At 35.0% G+C, this 22,807-nt stretch overlaps 1 protein-coding gene across 8 annotated transcripts in view; it reads right to left on the bottom strand.

Moving 5' to 3' along the window:
- Window positions 1–22,807, bottom strand: part of DPH6 (diphthamine biosynthesis 6) — a 232,215-nt gene that overhangs the window by 113,772 nt on the left and 95,636 nt on the right. For 5 of the 8 annotated variants that reach the window (XR_010884170.1, XM_067296660.1, XM_067296661.1 and 2 more), the window contains exons 8-11: window positions 18,512–18,599; window positions 9,683–9,839; window positions 7,037–7,168; window positions 3,046–3,175 (exon numbers count right to left, since the gene is read on the bottom strand). Coding sequence is in view for 7 of the 8 variants with exons in the window: in XM_067296660.1 (XP_067152761.1) it covers window positions 3,046–3,175; window positions 7,037–7,168; window positions 9,683–9,839; window positions 18,512–18,599 (507 nt within the window). In the remaining variant the exon portion in view is untranslated. The remainder of the gene's footprint in view (window positions 1–3,045; window positions 3,176–7,036; window positions 7,169–9,682; window positions 9,840–18,511; window positions 18,600–22,807) is intronic. The other 3 variants (XM_067296662.1, XM_067296665.1, XM_067296659.1) reach the window with 1 other exon arrangement.

Below are 22,807 nucleotides of genomic sequence, written 5' to 3'. Positions count from 1 at the left end.
TCTGGGGATAGATCTCTGCTCTTAAGGCATACAAACCCAGCATTCCACCCCTCTGTGGTTTAGTAATCCTGCACTATAATTAGCATCTCAAAGAAGCCTCTTCCGGCTCTCTAGCCTCTTCTGACACCCAGGTGGTAGAGATGGTTAGGAGAATGTGAATCTATCATGATATGCATTATCTTAACAATGTTTTAATTATAATCACACTATACTTAAAAGTCAATGACTATACTTTACTTCATATTCTGTAATAAAAATAGAATACGTTATTTTATGTTACAAAATTGCTAAACTGAAAAGGCACCCCCTCCTCCTATTTTATTAGAATTAACATTATTTGTAGTAAATAAAATATACACAGTGCCAGAGAATGAATATCTGGTCATGGCAATGTTAACCACAGACATAATACAGTATTTGCAATATAATTTGGAACTAACAAAAAAAAAAAGTTCCATCACTTTTCTTACCACTCAAATACTTATATATTGTATTAGTTAATATGAATCTTTTCACAATTAGAAGATATTTTTCCACTTTTTTTTAAAAAGTGTCTTATCTAAAATAAAGAAGGATAATGAGCATTCCTATTTTAGATGGCAATTTGTATCATATAAGCCATACAATCTTTTAGCATTTTGCCTTCCCTCCTGATTTATGTTACCAGGATGATATTTTGGTTTTGGTGCTTCTAGATATAGATGAAAAATGAAAGGGAGACCAATAAGTTATCAAATATGACAGAGCAATGGTAACAAATAACATTTGATTTTTACTATGGTACTTCTATATTGCATAATCCCTGTTATATATCGTATAATATCACTGTGCTCTGTAGCAAATTCAGGCTAGGAATTTAATTTTGTGTCTTTCTCAGTTGGTTGCATTTTGTATAAAATATAGAAAGATTTTATAAATTATGGGGGAGGACATTAATAAAGATGCAGGGAAATTTGTCTTAGGAAACCATTCAAAGCAGTGAGTTCTACACAGATGCAACTACTAGCAAAATTATTACTAAGTTATGTGAAATGTATGCTATAAGCCTGAATAAAGAATAAAACCTTTTCAGTTGCACAACAGGAAAAAGTAAAGAGTCTGCTTCTTTTAAGATACTTTGTGTAACACTAAAATTGACAAAATTATTTTTATTTTAGAATACATATTATATTAGTATTTTAATTAACCATCTTGAGGAGGGATAATAAGTTCACAGAATACGAGCTTAGACGAAATAGAAAATGCAAGTACGCTTGTTCTGAGGAATTACAATCCCTGACAAATATATTCAATAAGAGGGAAAAACTTGGGAATCAACAATTATGAAAGAGATGGATGGATATACTGGTGAAAGAGATATACGGGCCAGATAAATAGACAAGAGTTAGAAAAATAATGACAGCCAATAAAAAGATCAATGTAATTTGGGAAAGCATACATACAGGCATCACATAAAAGAACAGGGTGGATACTGTTTTTATCCCCTACATCCGTGGTAAGGAAGAGAACTTAACTACAACAGATATTGACAATCTGGTCAGAATCCAGCAGAATGTGATAACTACAACATTAAAACACAGATTAGAAAAACTGACCTCACAGAAAGATTAGAAGAGCTCAATGAAATGATCACAAAGTCTGATCTTGAAACGAGTTGTCTTACAAACTACCAAATCACAGACCAGTACAGAATCAAATGAAACTTGGGCTTTTCAGCATTTTCTAGAAGGCTAAGAGGTTTAGAGTCCTACAGTTCGTACATGTGATATCATGGAGTATAATGCAGAGACTCATGCTAACAAAGGTAGAGACAGGATGTACAAATGGTACTTCACTGTGTGGGGGTACTAGCTGAGATCCAAAAACTGTATGTATGGCCCTTCTATTATGTTACTGATTTCACCTAATAAGTCCTTCTCTTATTCACATTAATCAGACTGAATGCAACAACGCTACCAATTCTGGTGCAGCTGGTACCAGCTCCAACTTCTCTGTGCTATGTTTCACTGCATGGTGTAAACAGCTAATGGTCATGGTTCACTGAAGATTAACAACAGTCTACAAACCTTTGAAGGGGAAGAAATGAGTATAGTAGTTCAGCCAGCCATAAACAGGGAAGATGGAATGTATTCAAAACAGAAAATGTAGGCTGAGTATCAGGAAAGGTTTAGTTTCAGATACAGGGCTAAGTAACAGACAAGATGATGTTTAGTGGAAAATACAGGTTTGCAAACCTAGCTTTTAAATTAGCTCAAAACTGAAACCTAGGGAAAGGACTAGGGTAATTTTTATTCAAATAGTAAGTAACCTGGGTCAAAAAAGCTGCTATGGAATTCACCTTTGAAAATTAAGTGGCTTTTTTATCTCAATTTATTGCCATATCTTCCCTATGAAAAAAAACTATTACCATTAATGGCATTTTCATGAACTGAATGATTGTAATCTCTGCTCTTTGCTCGTCCATGCATATGCTAAAAGTATGAACTTGATTTAAAAAACCTGAACAATGGGACATGAGGTCCGACCTCATAGTTGACCTTCCTCTGAGCAGAAGGTTGGACTAGACGACCACCAGAGGTCCCTTCCAACCTGAATTATCAAGCAAAAAAACAAAAAAACAGCAAAAAAACAAAAGAAGGTTTAGTAAAATCATGGGTTTTTTGAAGAAAGTAAAGTAATTGACAGGCTAGTAATATACAAGCAAAACAAAACAAAAAACCCTAAAACCCCAAACCATCAATACAAAAGACACATCAGTTCAGACAAGTCACAGAGAGGCACCAACACTTGCAAAATTTTATTATACTGCTATAAGACCATATGGGGGGCATATATAAACTTTATGGAAAATATTAAGGCAAGAATCTCCAACTCTAGTGTTTCTAAGATGACCATCCCTGATGCAATTACCCTAAAAGGCAGCAAAAGTATATTTCTGAGTCTGTGAGATGCAAAAATTTGTACAAAAGCTTCATAAATATGGTACCAATAATACAGTATATTACAATGTATCATAAATACACTATAGCAATAGTCTAATCCTACCTTACTGGTGAACACAAATCAAATTCTGCCACATAAGCTGAATTTATAACAGTGAAATCTTTCATGCTCTTCATATACAGATGTACCAAAATAATATCTTTCAATTTAAATCCCTCTGAAGTCATATTAGCTGCAAGACAAAAATAATATAGCTGTTAAAAATAGAATATTTTAAATGCGTGTAGAAAGACAGCAGAGGCATCTTGTGTTTGTTCAACAAAAGCAAATGATAATAACCCAACACTTGTCTACACATGACTGAAGGCTTTTGCCACATACTACCTATCCCCTCATAATACCCAATTTTTCATGAAATTTTTTTTCAAGTTGATTTTCCGATTATATAAAGAATATAAATTAATTTTATCCACCCTCAATAAAAATGATTTTTTGCTTTAATATATCATGCATTAATGTGCACGCACACACATATATACATGTGACAGTCCAAATTCCTTGTACTCATGTTTTATCTTGTATTTTTTCTTTTCAGATTATGACAGCTAGTAATCTATAAAGCACTTTGAATCACAAAAGTACAAAATTTGGAGGGGACGGCAAGAGGTCATTTAATCCATTACCATCTTCAAAGACAAGACCAAGTATTTATATGCCATTCCAGAAGGATGATTGTCTAAACTTTTTTAAAAAAACCCACCTTACTGCAATAATAAGCTCTATATAAACAAAGAGTTACAAATGGCAAGACAGACAATAGGAAACAGAAGTGGCCATGACAGAAAAGAAGGAAAGATGGTAGCAGAGAAAGACTTTGCTCAAGGAAAGAACTTGGAAAGTCAGTATCACCTGAATGTGTACAGACAGAAGATTCAAGCCATAGCACTTAAGGAGACAGAATCTACTACTCTTACATACCAAATACCATAACAAGGTATGTGGGATCAGCTCAGCAGGTCTGCAGTCTGGTCGTATTATAACTCATGAGCAACAGAAACTAAATTAAGAACAAAGCCTTCTCTGAAAAATGTGAACAAATATAAAACATATACAATAACGGAGTGCCATGTGACTTAACTTGAAGTGACCTACTTAAAACTCTTTTCAGTATAATTTTGGGGATCTTGTCCTTTAGAGTTATAGTGCATACATGTATATTTTTTTTTTCCAGTGGAACAGTACACGAGGGTAAAGATAATCTGTTGCTTTAGTGAGAAACAAATACTTTTTGTGTAAAACGTTTCCATGCTTTTAAACACGGTTCAGGAGCTGGCACACTTCCACTAACGGCAATATGGCCATATCAGTACTGGATTTTGCTCTAAATGTCCCAGTTTTACTTAGTCATACTGCTGTTTCTTAGTTTTGGCAATCTAAAGAGGGGAATTCTCACTGACAGAAAAGGAAAGTGTGTGTTAAGTGATACAAGAAACTATAACGCAGTTGACATAAAACTCCTCTGAAGTCAAGATACAACTGCAGAAGCATCAGCTGAGAAATCAGCACACTGATAATTCTGTATTTGAAAGCTGCCTGATGGCAATCACTAGGTCAATACCAGCTGCTACTTCATCAGTCAAGAAGGAGATAAGGATATTTTTCAAATTTCCAGTCAGCATAACATTTTAGTCAAGAAGAAAGAGTTTCAGCCTGTAGTTAAAAGTTTTGCAGCATTATCTGGAATATTTTGAGGAAAAAAAAGCAGGTCTAGATTTAAAATGCTTAAGTCAAAGTTAACCCTAATTTGTAAACACGTAACAATATTTGCAAGTTAAAAGAAAGAGATTTGGTTAAATTCATAATTTCCAACTTTATAAAAAATATCTTCTTAAACAAATTAAAGGTACAATCCTCTTGTACTCTGCATGTGTTAGAGGAATGATGGGAAATAATCTCTCCCTAGATTGTAAGCAGCATAAAACTGACTTCCCAAAGCACTGTATCTAGTAGAAAGGCATAAGTGATGAACCAGTTACCAATCCACCACTTGGGTTCTTCACCCACAGCAAGTTCTGCTTCCCAAGGAGAGAACTCTTACACAGCACAGTTTCAAAATGTACAAGGAAAGTATACAGCATTTATATTGAATTTCAAGCCGTTCACTGTTCCCAATAATTTATAAAATATGGCCAGGTGAGACTCATATTTACTTTGGCAGAACTTCTGACAAAAGATAACATTGGCCAGAATACAACTTAATTTTTTTAAATGGGTGATCTAAGTAAGATCCTTAGGCTGAAAGTTACAAAAGACAACATCAATATTGCCTACAGCAGGTAGTATTCTAGACTAAAATCTCATGTAGTAAAAATCTATGTAGCTCTCTTGAAGCCTATGGAGTTTTGCCAAGGTACAACTGCACTGGAGCTGCTTTAAGCGTTGCAGTCTTTGTCATCTTCCAATCACCAGAAGAAAAGTTTAAATTAATAGTTTAAGAAAATAAGTGTAAACAATAATGTACTGAATTCCTTTCTCCTGATCTTAGTTTTATGGAAGAAATCTAACCACTTTACAGAAGAACAACTACATGCTTCATATGGTCAAGAAATAGATTTCCATTTCTGAATCCTTCTGGCAACTCACCTCTTTAGAGGACATTAAATCAATTAATCCTGCAAAGAAAAGGTTAGAAGGAATGTGCCTATTCCATTCTCATATCATAAAAGACTGAACTGAACTCCTATACTGTAAGTATGAGCTGAGGAAAAGTCTTACACATATCTGCAGATTAGTCAAGTTCTCAGAAAAAAAAAAAAGCAAAAGAAGAATATTGTGGTTTCTTCATATGATGGGACCATAATTCATTCAGTTTTCCACACTATCCTCCAGAAAGGTAAAAAACCCACAGGAAATGTGAGAACTGACATTTTCTACCAAGGATGAGAAAATGACAATTTTTCCTGAATTAGAATACAATACTACTTGCTACTGCAAGTGATTTGCTGAAAGCAATAGGCTACTGAACTAGTCAGAGACACAATTAGTCTTCTTCCTCTTCTTCTTTTTGACAGATTCTACAACAAAAACATATAATGTTTGTACTAGCAGATTTCCATACAAATATAATGAGAACCAAATTCTGTAACAAAAATGTTACAGAACCCTTTTGCTTCAATTTACAGATTATGCCCAGAAAATTTACACTAAACATTGCTGCCCTTCACTAAAAGTTTGATTACACCCACCTTGCTGATTTCCAAGCTATTAAAGTTTAGCTTAAGGGAGTTCTACAACATATGACTTCTTTGCTTCCTAAAAATCGCTAGGGTTTCTTTATCATTCTATATTCAGTCATGAACTCAGCTGCACAAGCCAAACAAAGATTTTATGGGACAATACATCATGAGAATTTGTGAACAAGAATATGAGCCTACCCATTCAGATACCAAGAATTATTTCCATTTTTATGAAAGAAAAAGAAGCCTGCATAAACATGCTTTATTTAAAGTTTAAAATGAAGAAAGATGTGAAACAAAATGTGAACATTTTGTTTTATATGTCAATATCTTGTAAGAGGGGGATAGTAAGGAATCTGGATTCCTTGATTCCCAAGATAGCAATTTCTCCTTTACATTTAGTATATAAATGAGATTTATTGCTGCTGACCTAATCCTAGATGCCAAAATGTGCAACAGAAACAGCTTTCTAGAAAACTTAATTTCAAATTATGGTAGCTACAAAAGTGCTTTAGCGATTAGACAGCATCCATAGCACACATGCACACACACACACACGCAGTATTTATTGAAAGAAAGTTATAAAGCATAAAAGTACTGTGAAAATAGTGTTGTTACAGTGATACGAACACAACTCTGGCTTTGAGGGTCTTCAAAAATGGGGTGAATTACAATGTGTTCAATATTAAAGCCAGCAATTGTGATATCATGATACCAACTGAAGGCAAGATGAGATGACAAACTGAAAATCACAACATTTAAAGTTATAAGAACATACGAGAATACAGACTCTTTATAAAATGCTATAATAAAAACAGCACTAATAAAACAGATAATTGGTAAACTGAATAAAGCACCTTGGAGAGAAGAAAATGCTTCCCTTGCTGCATCTTGAGTACTTTTGCCTTCTGATGGAAGAAAGTGGGCAGTGAAACCTGAAAACCACTGGTAACCACGCAGGGACTTTCCTGAACTTCCAAATGTCTTAGCTATGGGAAATGAAGAACAGCACTATGATTACAATGATGAAGAATACCAGGTTAAGCAAGAATATCTTTTAAATTGTCTAGGTAAGAAGAACTTCTACAGAAAAAAAATCAAAAGTTATTAAAACATCTTCAAAACTCATTTACAGACAAGCAGTTATAAAACAAATATTAAAAGTAAATGTGCTGGTGTCAAAGCTTCCAAACGGTATTTGATGAATCCTTCTCCAACACTGCCTTCAGAGTGTATGCTTAAAAGTATTATTTAGCTGAAGATTTCAGTACTTTTTCCTCCTCCTTTCCTTTTTTTGCTGACCTTTTACAGTTTCTCTAGCTGTACTGATACAGATGTGCCATTGAAAAGCAAAAATTTAAAAGTACCTGAGTGACACAGGAACAGATTTTCAAAGTTATCTGCCAAATTTTAAAGGAAGTTAGATGGTTTAACCTAACATATTTAGGCATTTTTTAACCTCTCGCTAGGCACTTGTCCATATTCAAGTGCCTAAAGACTACTCAATATTAAACACTGTGACACAATGAAACTTAATTTTCAGAAAAAGTTTATTGATCTTTGGGTTTAAAGCCACAGTGATGCTGTGGTAGTTTAATGAGATACTGTCCTATGAACCCAAGGTTTATCTTGCATCAATCACCTCATGTTTGAGGCAAAGCTAATATCAGGCATATAATCGTTACTGCAGCTCACCTAAAAGACAGTAACTAGTCAGCATGGCTTCACCAAGGGGAAATCATGCCTAACCAACCTGATAGCCTTCTATGATGGAATGACTGGCTGGGTAGATGAGGGGAGAGCAGTGGATGTTGTCTACCTAGACTTCAGCAAGGCTTTCGACACTGTCTCCCATAGCATCCTCATAGACAAGCTCAGGAAGTGTGGGTTAGATGAGTGGACAGTGAGGTGGATTGAGAAATGGCTGAATGGCAGAGCTCAGAGAGTTGTGATCAGTGGCACAGAGTCTAGTTGGAGGCCTGTAGCTAGCGGTGTCCCCCAGGGGTCAGTCCTGGGTCCAGTCTTGTTCAACTTCTTCATCAATGACCTGGATGAAGGCACAGAGTGCACCCTCAGCAAGTTTGCTGACAATACAAAACTGGGAGGAGTGGCTGATACGCCAGAGGGCTGTGCTGCCATTCAGAGAGACTTGGACAGGCTGGAGAGGTGGGCGGAGAGGAACCTCCTGAAGTTCAACAAAGGCAAGTGCAGGGTCCTGCACCTGGGGAGGAATAACCCCAGGCACCAGTACAGGTTGGGGGTTGACCTGCTGGAAAGCAGCTCTGCGGAGAAGGACCTGGGAGTGCTGGTGGACACCAAGTTAAGCATGAGGCAGCAATGTGCCCTTGTGGCCAAGAAGGCCAATGGCATCCTGGGGTGCATTAGGAAGAGCATTGCCAGCAGGTCGAGGGAGGTGATTCTCCCCCTCTACTCAGCCCTGGTGAGGCCACATCTGGAGTACTGCGTCCAGTTCTGGGCTCCCCAGTACAAGAGGGATGTGGCACTACTGGAGCAAGTCCAGCGAAGGGCCACAAAGATGATTAGGGGACTGGAACATCTCTCTTATGAGGAAAGGCTGAGAGAGCTTGGCCTGTTTAGCTTGGAGAAGAGAAGGCTGAGAGGAGATCTTATCAACGTGTACAAGTATCTGAAGGGAGGGTGTCAAGAGGATGGGACCAGACTCTTTTCAGTGGTGCCGAGTGACAGGACGCGAGGCAACGGGCACAAACTGAAACACAGACAATTCCACCTGAACATGAGGAAAAACTTTTTCACTGTGAGGGTGACAGAGCACTGGAACAGGTTGCCCAGAGAGGTTGTGGTGTCTCCTTCTCTGGAGATATTCAAAACGCGCCTGGACGCGATCCTGTGCAATGTGCTCTAGGTGACCCTGCTGAGCAGGGGGGTTGGACTAGATGATCTCCAGAGGTCCCTTCCAACCTCAGTGATTCTGTGATTCCGTGATTCTGTTATGCTGCTAAACTTGATCATGCATGTGACCCTGAGACTGTTTCTACAAATAGGACAGGCCTATATACCAGAAAAGCAAGTTGAAGGTGTGTTTTATACTTAATTTTGGAGTTTGCTTTTCTATTTTCAATTTGAAAACTGTAGAGTTAGGGTACAGGTGTTAATATGATCTTTAAAATAAAACTCACTCCCTCTACTCTAATGAATGATCATATTACAGAAAATTTGATCGGAAAACCAAAACACATTAAATAAGATTGATATGATAAGAAATTTGGAGCACTTTCCAATAAAAAATAATAATAAAAAAAGAAAAAATGGGTTATCCTCCTTCTGAAAAAGAACTTGGAACTGCTTCATTACTTCAGATATATAAATACAGAAAATTGCATTGTACTAGGATATCTTTATCTTCAGACTGGCTATTAAAGGTCACAAACATTCTTTTAAGGAGTGTTCTTACAGTACTTCACATCATACTCCTCCAACAAGAAATAATATTACTTTTCTAATGACAGTTGTGCAAAACTCACTGAAATCCAGAGAATTATGCTTTGTGTTTGACTTCCAGATGACAGGAAGGATTTTCTGTGGTTCATCCTCTTCTGATGAAGTTAAAATATTGCCATCATTGCAGCTTAGCTCACAAGAACAGCTACTGACCATGAATGTGTCTGAAGATTCCCCCTGCTTGACACAAATATTATACAATAAGCATCTAAACAGCATGCCAAGCAGTATGAAATTATCAAACACCATTTAAATGTTCTTGTTTTTTGATATTGAAAAAATACTACAGCCCAATATATACTTAAACTTAGAAGAAGCCATGGAAGAACAGTAATAGGATTCCCAACTATTTAGGCTGCAAATTAGCAGAATACAACATGCTCCTGTTGACATACCATATGGAATCAAAATGTAGATTCAGCAGTAAATGAGAACAATAGATACAAGAATCAATCAGAGACCAAGAAAAGAGGTAGAAAGAATTGTATGATGAATAAATCTTATTCCATAATTATGCAAGAAAACTGTATTTTCCAAAAATGGGATAAATTAAGTGGGGAAAAAAAAAAGAACAGCATAACAGCGACAATTTAATAATAACACTGTCACTAAGCATTTGAAATTGAGCAAAAGATTAAAAAGAAAATTTAAAAACCTTCTTGATATTCTATTCAAAGAATCTTGAGTGAATGCAGCCACTGTAAAAATTTCTTTACCTTCATCTCATGAAAAGCCTATCCATTTGCATCAAACTCATTACACTTAGGGATGCTCAGAATTCTGAGATACAGAGAACAGCATTTCCCAAGATTATACTTCAAGGTAGCTTTTTGACCTATATTGTTCAGTGCACAAGGAAGGAAAATAATTCATTGTGCTTTCTCTTCTTCCTAAATACTTTCTTGGGTCTAGTAAGAGAAAACTTAGTACACCTTCTAACCCAAAAAGCATAGTCAGAGCGTGTGCTGACCAGACTTCCGAAATACTGTGCTCATTATGCGTTCAACAAGTCATGTAAACACAGCAGGCGTATTTACTTTTTTGTTTTTTTATAGCAACAATCAGAACCACAACTCTTTGCCATCTGATTTCCCAAGACAGCCTAATCTGCACAGCATGTTGATTTTGGGATCATTAGCTTGGCTAATACTACTTGTCTTCATCTAAAAACAATACGAATTATGTCAGAATTTGCCCATAAACCTTAACCAAACATCACTGCATGCTGTACCTCCAGATTCTCTCAATTAATTTGCTGCTCAAAGCTTTAAATTTCATATAGTGTGCAATATATGCATTTTATTGCAGTTTTCTTAAAGGCTAAATTCACAAAATGATGATAAAGCCAAATAAAGCAAGATAAAAATGGGACAAAATATGAATCATTCAGGAATCCTTAAGTATGAATTAGACACTGTTGAATATTCTTTTAGCTCACAAATCATGCACTATCTATGGAATGTCATGCAAAAACACTATGAAAAAGGGTATTAATATTATACAGTGAAGCACTCGTAAGTTTATAAATTATATTAAGTAACATCTTCCAAAGTCTGACCTCCGCATTTTCTGGTTTTTAAAAAGTAGATTTCATCAAGCTGGCAAACAAAAAGGGATATACTAAAAATTACTAATTAATTTTGAATATATAAGGCTTTAGAAAAAGTCAATCATATATTGTGAGTTTTCTTCCAGAAAAAAAAAAAACTTACTGCAACTGTAAAAGTTTTCTCTAGATCTTAAGTAAAAAGACCCCCCCCCAACCTCAAGAAAATATTGTATGCGTCAAAAGTCTGCACTGAGAACTCAACATTTACATAAATTTCTGACTTCACTGGCGAGAAAAAGCATCCAGTTAAGTGAAAGCAGTGTGTTTGGAAATTCTCAGGAAAGGCTAAATTACAAAAAGGTCATTACCTATGAGAGGACACTCAGCTCTGCTGCCTCTAAAAAGGCTCAAGGGGAGTTTTATAAGAGCTGTAAACACGAAAGCTATGCTCTAAGAGGGGCTGATGTTCTTTGATTGGATATCATTTTATTCATTCCTCCTAGGAAGGCATGAAAGTCAATGCAATAATCTACTTTATGTGAATCAATTGTACATGAGAGGTTAAAATAAGTCAACTAAACATAACATAATAGCACAAAGACGAAGACTGCAATTTAGCACAAATACTATGTGTGCATTCCAAACATTACAATATACTAGCATCCAACAGCATCTATACCTTTTCCTACTCATCGAATTACACCTTCTACAACTGCTGTGAGTTGATATATTTTGCTGTTACCCAGAGGGCTGGCTGAAAGCCCCTGTCACCACAGGTATGACTAGAAAATAAAGCAGCAGGAATATCAATCTGTAATTGAAATAGATCTCAAGCCAGATCATGCTACAAGAATCAAGATCAAGAACATAAGGAAAGTTCCACAACATGTTCCCTTATAGAAATATACAGGCTGTGCAGTGGAATGAAGTACTAAGTCTTCCCACTTCCTTCTTGCAAATCGTTGTTTTATTAAGTTACAGATGTTTTCACTGGCTAAACTCTGTAACATCCATCATGAAACAGACAATTAGCATCGGAACATGTACGTTCACATGGACATTCACAGTGTACTGCTGTCACATACAAACAACATTACAGAGTTTGCATCTCTTGGTCTTATTCTGTGAGTAAACATGCATAGACATTATGATATGAATGACAGTATCACACTGCTGCCCTTGGTTTTGTTTTTAAACCACCTGAATTTAAACCTCAATATGATGTAACAATCATCAGGCAAAAACTATGTTAACTAGAAAAGGAGAAGTTCCAGCTTGTCAATATGATAGCCTCCTTGTTTCATTCTGTTGTTCAGCTTTATGTTATTACCTTTCAAGACAACTATTGATGCATAAATCTTGTGTATTAACTATTAAAGACTAGTAACATCTCTCCATTCCCTAATCTGAAAGACTGAATTTATGATACTATGCAAGTGAATGTGAAAACAGCACCTATCCCATTTTTCTGCCATGTATAAAAATCGTTCTTTTAAATACATTTCTAAATATCTTTTCTGCAAAATGTGCTTCATAAAAAAAATCATGGGGATATAGTACAACACGCAGACTGTATCACAGCTGACCTGGCCTGACCTGCAGAACTTCCCTGTAGCTTTGTAATTCATGAATATTACAAATATCCCAAATGTATGCCAGATGAAATTTTCATATCACTCAGTTGCATCCCCCTTTTTTCCTAAATATGTTAATATTCTATATGTTGGTAAGCCTACATCAATATCATTTCACAGATTTAGAAAAATTATACATGTTTATACACATACATAGCCGCTCAGCTGCAAAATTTTTGAAATTACTAGAGAAGGAGTAGAAATTCTGTGATGTCTGTGATGTAAATGAAAGACTACACAAATAATTAGAGACTCCTGTTGATTTCAATGGCTATGATACATTGCAATGATTCATTCAAGGCTGAATCCCACAATGCTCCAAAAACAGATAATCAATCACTTTCAACAGCAGCACAGGTGCAGGCTTCAGCAGAGGTATTAGGTGTGGAACCTGGCACCAAAAGAGCAACAGGCTCAATGCCAATATAAGTAGAGCTGCCAGACTCTGTTTAGTAGCTATATTCAAACCTTACACAAATGCTGACTTCCTATTCCTGTCCACAGTGAAAATATCTAAGAATTTAAAATTTAAAAGGCATGGACTGCCACAAAGAGACTAACTCTCCCTGAATAACTTTTTCACCATTAAAAAAACAAACAAACAAAAAAAACCCCCCACCTTGCTATAATGACATTTTAATTAAATCTTGCAGAGCCTAATTTATCACATAATGTTTTCATCATCCTTCACAGCAGCAATATATTTTCCCTTTTGTTACACTGTTTCTCCCACACCTACTGTACATTGTGATATTAACCTAATTTTGGATCAGAGCCTAAATGCATAACTCATTTCATGGATATAAGTGGGCCCAGAATAAAGTTAAGCAAACACATGAGTGTTCCAAGATCCAAATTCTCCTGTTGGAAAAGCCTTGAAGCTATGACTTTGACTGATATAGCTGAAAATCCATGTAGTTGTCTTCCATGAAAACAACGGATTTCCTTCTTAAAAAGCTTAAACGCTCCACCACAGAAACTGTTATAAAAACCTGTCACAACAAAATCCCAAAACTGATAGTTCTCCCACTGAACAGCAATGAGAATATCCTAGGAGAGAGCTCATAAGACCTTTCTATAATGAAAGACTATGATAATCTCTTTATTCTTTGCTGTCTACCTTCAAAATATAATTCCTTAAAACAAATATAATGAGGGAGACTACATGCATCTCCCTGCAGTATTTCAAGTACTGCATACAGACATATAGGAAAGTCATTTACTCTGAAAGACCTTCAGGTAAAGTCTTCTCATTATGAGAAGAGACAAAAAATAATCTCTTTTCTCTAAGAACTGGACTAAATCTACAAGGAAATGATGCAGGAAAGATAAAATCCTTTATCTGTTGTCTTAGTATTTGAAATAAATCATTTTACAATGAAAACAATTTATGATAATTTACAAAGTTTTGAAAACGTATCTACAACAAGGATTACCTGTACTCTTATGATTTAGAAGGAAACTAAGGGTTAGCTAGGGAAAATACCATGCAGTAGTGACAAAATATTCCAAAAATGCCACCTGCAAGATATTTCCCAAGTGGACCGCTAAAGAACAATAAGAAATATGTTTTGCAATACAAAATTCCCTCCCATTCCACTTGAACATCACTTATACAGTCTAATTCTATAGCTAAAGTCCTAAAGCTCACAATACACTTTTAATATACATGGGACAAATAAATATGAAGCTCTTTTTTCAGCATTTTCATTGTAGGGTTGGAAATGAAAAATGTGATCAAATGGAGATTAACAAAAGTAATTCATGCTAGAAGGAGCTGGACAGAAATGGGCTCTAAAGTCAAATCTAACATGCAGGATTGTGCTCTTTTAGTACACAAGGCATGTAAATATTTGCCAGACACCTTTTCTAACATTTACAAATAATTTTAAAATCATCCTCAAATTGACTTCTGAGATAGATTTGCTGACCTTTTACAGGGACATAACTGTTTGCACTTCTGAAGTATGTTCTGTCAGATGATTTCAAGATCTTTTACAAACAGGAAAAGAAATAAGCCTCACAATATCAATATGTGGTAGGTAAATATAATGCAATAGTATGCTGCAAGAAAAAACAGCAGTAGACATGGTTTTGTCTCTAACAGGCAAACAGGCTACTTTTCTGTGTCCTCTTGTCAAGTGCAGAAAGAAAACTATGCAACTCCCTCTAAATCTGGACTAACTTGAGGGCCTGTAGTTTCAGTGCCTGTATTTCTTGATGCAGGTGTGCTCTTAATTCACTGGGATTCAGGAAGAAAGCATTCATTATTAAATCACAAATCTGGGAAAGAATAAATCTTAAAATATGAATGTTAGTTAATGCATTCAATACTGTCATCAGAAAGATGTTCACAAAAAATTACCATATCAGCAGAAGCTCCAACAGCTTTAATTTCTGTTTCTGATCATTCATAAGCCTACATAGCTTAACTTAATAACACAATAGTATAATTTGCAGGAAAACTGAAGTGTTTTGCAAACTCATTCTGCTCTCAAAGCAAAAAATTGTGTTTCATTTTTAATCAATTATGGGTATAATTAATTGAAAACATTCAAAATTAAACTTGTTTTGAATACAAATGCTGATACATTTGATTAAAAAAATATTGGAAAATGTTTCAGAAATTGTGTCCCCCTTGGGAGGGGAGGTGGAATTCAAAGCTACACTTTGCCACACACTGAAACATGCAAAGCCTTGCTCTTACAGGCAAGGTACAATACTGATGAAGCTAGATATCTGTATTATGTACACAGCAATGGTGACCTCATTTTTTACACTGAAGTAAATGAGGCCTCCATGAATAAGCAGTTTGTAAAGTATCTATGAAAAAAAGTTATCTTGAGCTGTTTTTATGAACCTTTTAATAATGTTTTAATACTAAAATCTTATACAGAATTATCTCTTTAGCCTTTTCTGTATTACTGGTAATGAAGGAAAAGAGGGTGAAGAAAAAAATCCTTCAATTATTATGCAAAACTATGTCTTGAAGTTGCACAGTAATGTATTGAACCAGAACAGTGAGTAAAATGTTATTTTCCCCCAGGCATAAGGGCTCATTGTGCTGCCAGAAACAATCTAAAACAAATTTCTGTCCAGACTTTGTAGTTAAACATGAAGAGATTTAACTGAAAAAAAAGCATTATAGAGGAGGAAAGACTGTAGAGACTAAGGCACACTAGATGTAATTGCATAAGTAAATTCAAAGAATGTACAATTAACATCTGTGGCACATAACTAAGATAAAATAAATACAGAATAAAAGTTAAAAAGAACTAAAAATAGTCTATTAATGGTTTCTACAAAGTGCTTACTTAAGTGGCTACTTTTATGCATTGCTCATAATGCAGTATTTTTTGAACAATTTTCAATTCTCTCTTGAATGCCTGGAACTAAAATTAGTTCTCCTTCTAAAATAGAATTTTCTTCTACCTGCAGTGATTTGTTATTGTAGTACCGGCTTTTGAGTGGTGAATTACTAATATTTAAATTTTTTCATGAGGTTTGTAAACACCAAATAGTGAGGAAAAGTACAGGCATATCAACTTTGATGGCATCTCTAACATTATGCAGTTAAACTATGCTAACTTAGTAACATGTTATGCTCTGAAAGATCGACTGATTCTCCATATTCATAACTTCTTGAAGATCTAGCTCATTTTACCATGACATAAAATAATCTACAGCCAAAAGATTCTAATGCTTTTCCTCATGAGACAACTACTGCAGAACACAAACTATTTTCCTTTTAACTATACAAGACATTAGTTTACACACCAAAATCCAGGCCGTGCCTCTGTAAAGCTTACCTCTTTGAGAGTGTGACAGCTTTGTCTACAATGAATTTGAAATATGATTTGCTATAACACTGCTTGAAACTGTGAGGCTTTAACCAAATCTAAAACATCTACATAAGGAGAAAAGAGCTTTTGAATAGATAAAAGTAAAATCTTGATTCCTATATAAAATGTTATGCATTTTAATACGATTTTTTTGCCTGATTTATGTAAAGCTTTGTGTTTTTCATTTTCGCTAGCCTGTCACATTGTAGTGATGCATGGTACATTTTAGCATCAAGTTTGCCACGAGCAATAAAGTCACTGCCCCCAAAGAAATATTAATATATTATCATCCTTCCCCGCCAATTTTCCCAATTCAGCCTATTTGGTTTCACTTAACATAGTTGGTTGACATCAGTTTCCCACACAACTATTTAATGTTTAACATTTAAAAAAAATCTGAAACTATAACTTGGTAGGATGGAATAGGATAGGATATATTTTCCAAGGCAACAAATGAGGTCATCGTGGAAGCAAAATTTATGAACATTTTATCTATTTGTAAAGATAGAATTAAAAAGGAAAAAAACAACATGAATTATCTATTTAAAAAAATTATAGAAAATGAAGTCACTCAAGAGAGTGAGAAATGTAAAACATCACCATAATAACATTCTTATAACAACTCTGCACATAGTTCAGTGATCTTAAACGTGTGGAAGAAAACCAGGAAAGTCTATACAAATATGACTTCAACAGTAGCCAGAAGATCATGAGGCATTCTCTCCAGAAATAAGCAGCATTTAAAGTAGAATTTAAAGACGATATCTGATAAAAAACAAGCCAGCAAGGAAATCTCCAAATCTTTAGCTTTGTGATTTTATCTTCATTTTATCATGATTTTGGTAATCACGCACAACAAGTTAGTTAGGGAAAGCTCTACCTCACTATGCAATTGTTATTGCCTGTCTTTGCAACCTTTCCAGAGCCTATATATGTCAAAACTTTGGGGGGGGGGAGCAGACTTGCATTTCAAAATAATATTTGTGTTTATAACAAAGTATTAGCATTTATAAATGTTCAGGAGGAAAAAAAATCAATTCGCCTATAAAACAAAGAAGGAAAAAAATAGAAAAGTGATCACAAAAAACAGGAGAAAATAAATTCTGATTTGACCTTTTTAGTTATGCTCTGCTCACATAAAAGTTTGCAATATTTAAACCACTAGAGTTCCTATTCCTATTCTGTTGTTTCCATGGAATCATAAGCTGTAAGAATGAGTCTCAGTGAATTGCTCTTAAGCTCTCTGACTGGAGTATCTCCTCTATATGAACTCATGGTGCAGATAGTAGAGAAAGATAAAAAAGATAGAAAAAGATAGAAGTCATTATGTAGAGGTATCTTTCTTATAGAAAAGATACACCACAAAACCAGTATGCCTCCAGCTGTAGTATGCCACCAGTACAGGTGGATCAGCAGGTTTTTAAACTAACCACTTCACATCAGAAACAGAAGAAAGAGGAGCCACCTCCTAGCAGACCAACACCGCGTAGTTTCCCAGCACAGTTGTGTTCCACAGCGTGGCTAGCTGCACTACAGAGATTACACATGTGCTTGATTGAACAGTGTCTGCTGAGTACCTTGAGGTTTCAAGATTAAAAATGGTACACAAATATACTACCTCCATTCATTCATTTGACACAGGGAAGCATTTGTGCTGAGATTTTCTGATGGCAACTTCTGCAGTTCAACTAAATATGTACATGGCTATTTCTAAGTACAGGCAGATGAGAATATCCAGCTTAATTCCAAACTGAAAAAGCAACAAAAAAGAGAAAGTGTGCACAGAGCTTTACAATTAAAGGAATAGGAAATCTGGAATCTACTTGCCTTATTCTCCAAGTGTAATTTTAAAAAATGAAGGTAAGCCACAGGTGCAAATGCATCAGCTGAATGTAAAACCACCTTCGCTGAATCCCTGAAATACAATGTTATTAGCATGATATTTTAATGTATAATTTTATATACAGTGATTAGTCAAGGTACAACATAGTCTCCAAGGTAACTCATTGAAAATCTACTAGCTATTATTTCTTTTTTACATCAATTAAGAAAAAAAAAGGTTGCCATGTAGTGGGTTATTTAACAACACAATTTTACCTTCACTAATATTCAATTTTCAAAAAGGATAAACTATACTTCCAGACCACTAATGAGAGATTTAGCTACCTGAAGCCTATGCAAGCATAAATGGTATTATGTTTTAGATTCTAGAGACTAACAAGTAAAACAATCTTCTAATTTCATCAACAGAAGATTAAAAAAAAGTCTATTCTTCCTGATTAATGCTCCAGGAATTAATTCTTACAGTATTAACACCATATAATATTTCATGCTGAGAAACTGACTGATTTGACCATCTTGCATCTGATATTGAAAACTACTAGACACAACTTCTTAATGCCAAATGTGTTGGTAACAATGATAAACTTCCAGTGTGCTGATTCAAATTAGTTAATTTTAGTTTTCATTTTTACAGACACAGTCTGTCACACTTTGATTCACAAAAGGCAGTATCTGTTATATCCATCTGCATGGTTTCACTACTTAAGAAAAAGGTATATCTAGGAAACAAACATCAGAAGGTGAGAAACTAAAAACCTCAAAGAAAACATAAGAGAAACTCAGATGCAGTACAAAAAAATCTGAGAATTGTTATAAGTAAGGCTAAGGACATACTGATAATTTTCTTTAAACCACAATGCCCTTGATGTCTTCACAGTATTCAAAGAGATCCGACAGGCTTGGGGATTCCAAACAAGATTTCTAGTAATGCTACATAAAAAAGAAGCAAACTAGAAACAGTTGAAGTCTTGGCCAGATTCCACTGACTTAATGAAAGAGTAAAATTAAAAGAAATATCTGTTTTATAAAATGTGGTTTGAAATTTAAAATTAAAAACTCCTAAGATTATCACCATCATTAAGTTACACAATAATGATAAATACCTTCAGCAAATGAAGGTATTCACTTCCCTTTTAATAAGCTTTAAAAGTAATCTTTTGATAATTAAGTCTTTATTATCAAGATTCTTTAAGATTAAAATATTAACTACTCTTTTAAGATTCCTCAATGATAGACCTTTAAGTTTAGAAATAATTCTCTTCAAATGATCATAGTATGTTCTAATTCTAACTGGAAGACTGAAAATGGGCAGAAAACCATTTTGAAAATCTGCAGTAATAGAAAATGGATATCATAAGAAATAGACCCTAAGACTGCAGTGGGAAAAAATTCAAATTATTCTGTCTATAAATAAAACTTTATCATAAGAGTAGGTCTGTTAAGTAGCATTCACATAGAACAGAACTATGTCTTTATGATCTGCAGAGACGTTAATCAATTACAACTTTAAATACCCATTTAAGAGAGACAGTAAGTGCTTGGCACTTCTCAAATACTGAGCATAAGAAAGCTGACATCTGATTACAACAGATTACCTGGGAAAGCCAGATAAAACCAATCTCTTGACTCTTGGTTAAGTATTTTGATTGCAAGATCCTCCTTCACTCATAAATTTTGTTTGCTTTCAAATATTTCACTTAATCTGGCATGTCTGGTTTGTGAAGCATAATCTTTAAATGAAGCTTGAGGGGAATGACAATTCAATTTAATAATCTTAAGCAAAAATAGTCATGAATTTTTATATTAAAGAGACTTCCACTTCTCCATAATAAGCAACATCATGGATAAGTTTTTGTTTTCCTGGTCTAGAAGATTTCCTATTTTTTCAAAGGAGATATTGTGGAAACACATTTTGTCAGAAGTTTCACATGATAAAAGCATCAACCAGTGAAAATACTACCCAAAAGTCTATTTATAAATGATAGGCAAGTTAGATTTTCTCCTCTTTTGTAGGAAAGAGTCATCCTCAATGTCTTCTGCAGAAATTTCCTCTAGGAAAAATACTGGGGGAGTTTTGTGCACAGGAATTTAGGGACCTTGAAAATCCTTACAGGTTTTATCTTGTTAGTTTTAATTCTTACATTTAAGCTTCAAAAAAATCATATCACAGTGTATACCACAATCATGACTATCTAAACATTTGGAAACTACTAGCACAACTAAAAACATGGTTATATAGCCTGTATAGAGTCTCTCAGTATATATCAGAAAGAAGAATGACTAGTACCAAAATAAACAAACTTGTATCTTTTTAATGAAAAAGAAACTACTAAGATTTTAGCTGTAAAAATTCATAACGTAATAGATTTTCACATGAACGGCCCCTTGAAAGGTATGTCTTCATAACAAAGGAGTGGAAGAACTAAGTAGGGCTAATCAAACCAGAGAAACACAATGTGGGTGTAGCTATTCAGTTTCTATTACACTAGTGTGTATTCAGAACTATAACTCAGTTTAACAGTCTACTGTGCCATATATTTATTATTAAACAACCATTGATTTACAGCCATGTCTTTTCCTGTAATTTGTTGTGAATTTCTTGTTAACAATAGATGGACCTGGCTGATTTAATAAGAATTTCAAATCATCCTGCATCATTCTATAAATGTTGCGTGCAGTACTACAACCTTCCAGTGTCGCAAAGCAGGTGGAAATATAGCTTCGTTGATTCCAAGAGAATCCTCTAATATAATTTGGGATTACCAGATGTGTGCTCATTTTCTCTTTGAACTTCTTATTTCAAGTGTGCCAATAGAAAAAAAGACGACTTAGTCAGACCACCTTTGTTCTAGCTTTCCAAGTTGCCAGAATGGCTCATTAAACCACTGGTAACCATGGAATATATTTAGAATATACTTTAAGCTATTTAAACTGATATTTGTCTGACCCCAAACCAAGGGCATAATGTCCTTTTCTAACAGTGTTCCTCATATCCTACGCAAATAAAGCTCCTGTAGGATCTGATGGTAAGAATAGAAATCCCGCTCCGTGCTCATACTTTTTATACCAACCAAGAATTTCTCATGAGACTTCACATAATTTTCCTGCAATCCACTGTATGTATGCAGAGAGAGCTTTCCAAAGGAACACTGGGGAATTATGCACCCAATTCGAATAGAAGGCCCAGACTTAATCTGTAACATAAGGAGCCTTAAAAATAAACAGCAAGAATGTAGATATTCAGCCAAACACATTTAAATGCAAAAATTGATATAAGCATATTTAATTTGTCAGTTAAAATCCAGTTAACCTTTTTCTGATGTATACTTTTTGTTGCAAGTGTTGCAATATAAATACTGAACAGGCCACACCTGTCTGGTAATAGGCAGTGTAACTCTAAAAAAAAAAAAAAAAGACGGTCACAGAACTTGGCCTTTTACATCTACCAGAACTGATAAAAATTTCTCATTTTAATAGCAATCATATCAGGCCTTAAATGCAAAAGTGAATCTTGCTCTAGCAATGACTTCACAATATTTTTCTTTTTGCGTGTTGTTGCTAGGAAGAGACTGAACTGTTTCTATCTGAGGACATATTGTGCAGTTTCCTCCTAGTTCTCCCCAAAATTTATTTGCGTAAAGTGTTCTTTAAGAAATATCACCCACATTTTATTCTAACTTCCAAGGCTTAACTTTCCAATTCCTACCAGCCAGCAGGTTGATTCGCAGCCTACTGCTTTTACCTAGCATCTGGTCTCCTTCCAGAGAATCTATTCCATTAGTCTCACTTCCTGGTCCATAGATTCACAATTCCACCCATGAACTTAAACTCAGTTTAGGATTGTATGTTGTTTCTTTCTGAATTTTCCTCTTATTCAGGAATTCCATAGCTTTCCTCCATGGAGGCATCACTAGACTCAAATTATCAGTTTTCAGTTGTTTCTAGAGGATTTATCATTGAGTCAACCAATAGTTCAGTTCTATTCAGTTCAGTAGATACCTACCAGAATAACAGCTATCCCCTTTCTAGCTTGTCTGTTGCTCTCCCCTTCCCAAACGTCACGTAATGAAACAGAGTTCAGCAACTACAAGTCCTCTGTTCCTTACATGGACAGTTATGCAAATATGAAACAAATGGACCTTCAACATCAAAGCCTTAATCATGTCTGTATACTCCATAATCCTGACCTTCCCTAAGAAGATTAAATATAACCAATACATGATTATTACAGTCTGTTTAGTTGGCTAAGAATAGGATCCGCAGTCAAAACATCTCAGTCAA

The sequence above is a fragment of the Apteryx mantelli genome, chromosome 4 (assembly GCF_036417845.1).
Source record: "Apteryx mantelli isolate bAptMan1 chromosome 4, bAptMan1.hap1, whole genome shotgun sequence".
NCBI classification, from domain to species: domain Eukaryota; kingdom Metazoa; phylum Chordata; class Aves; order Apterygiformes; family Apterygidae; genus Apteryx; species Apteryx mantelli.
This window is presented reverse-complemented; position numbering and strand designations above follow the sequence as displayed.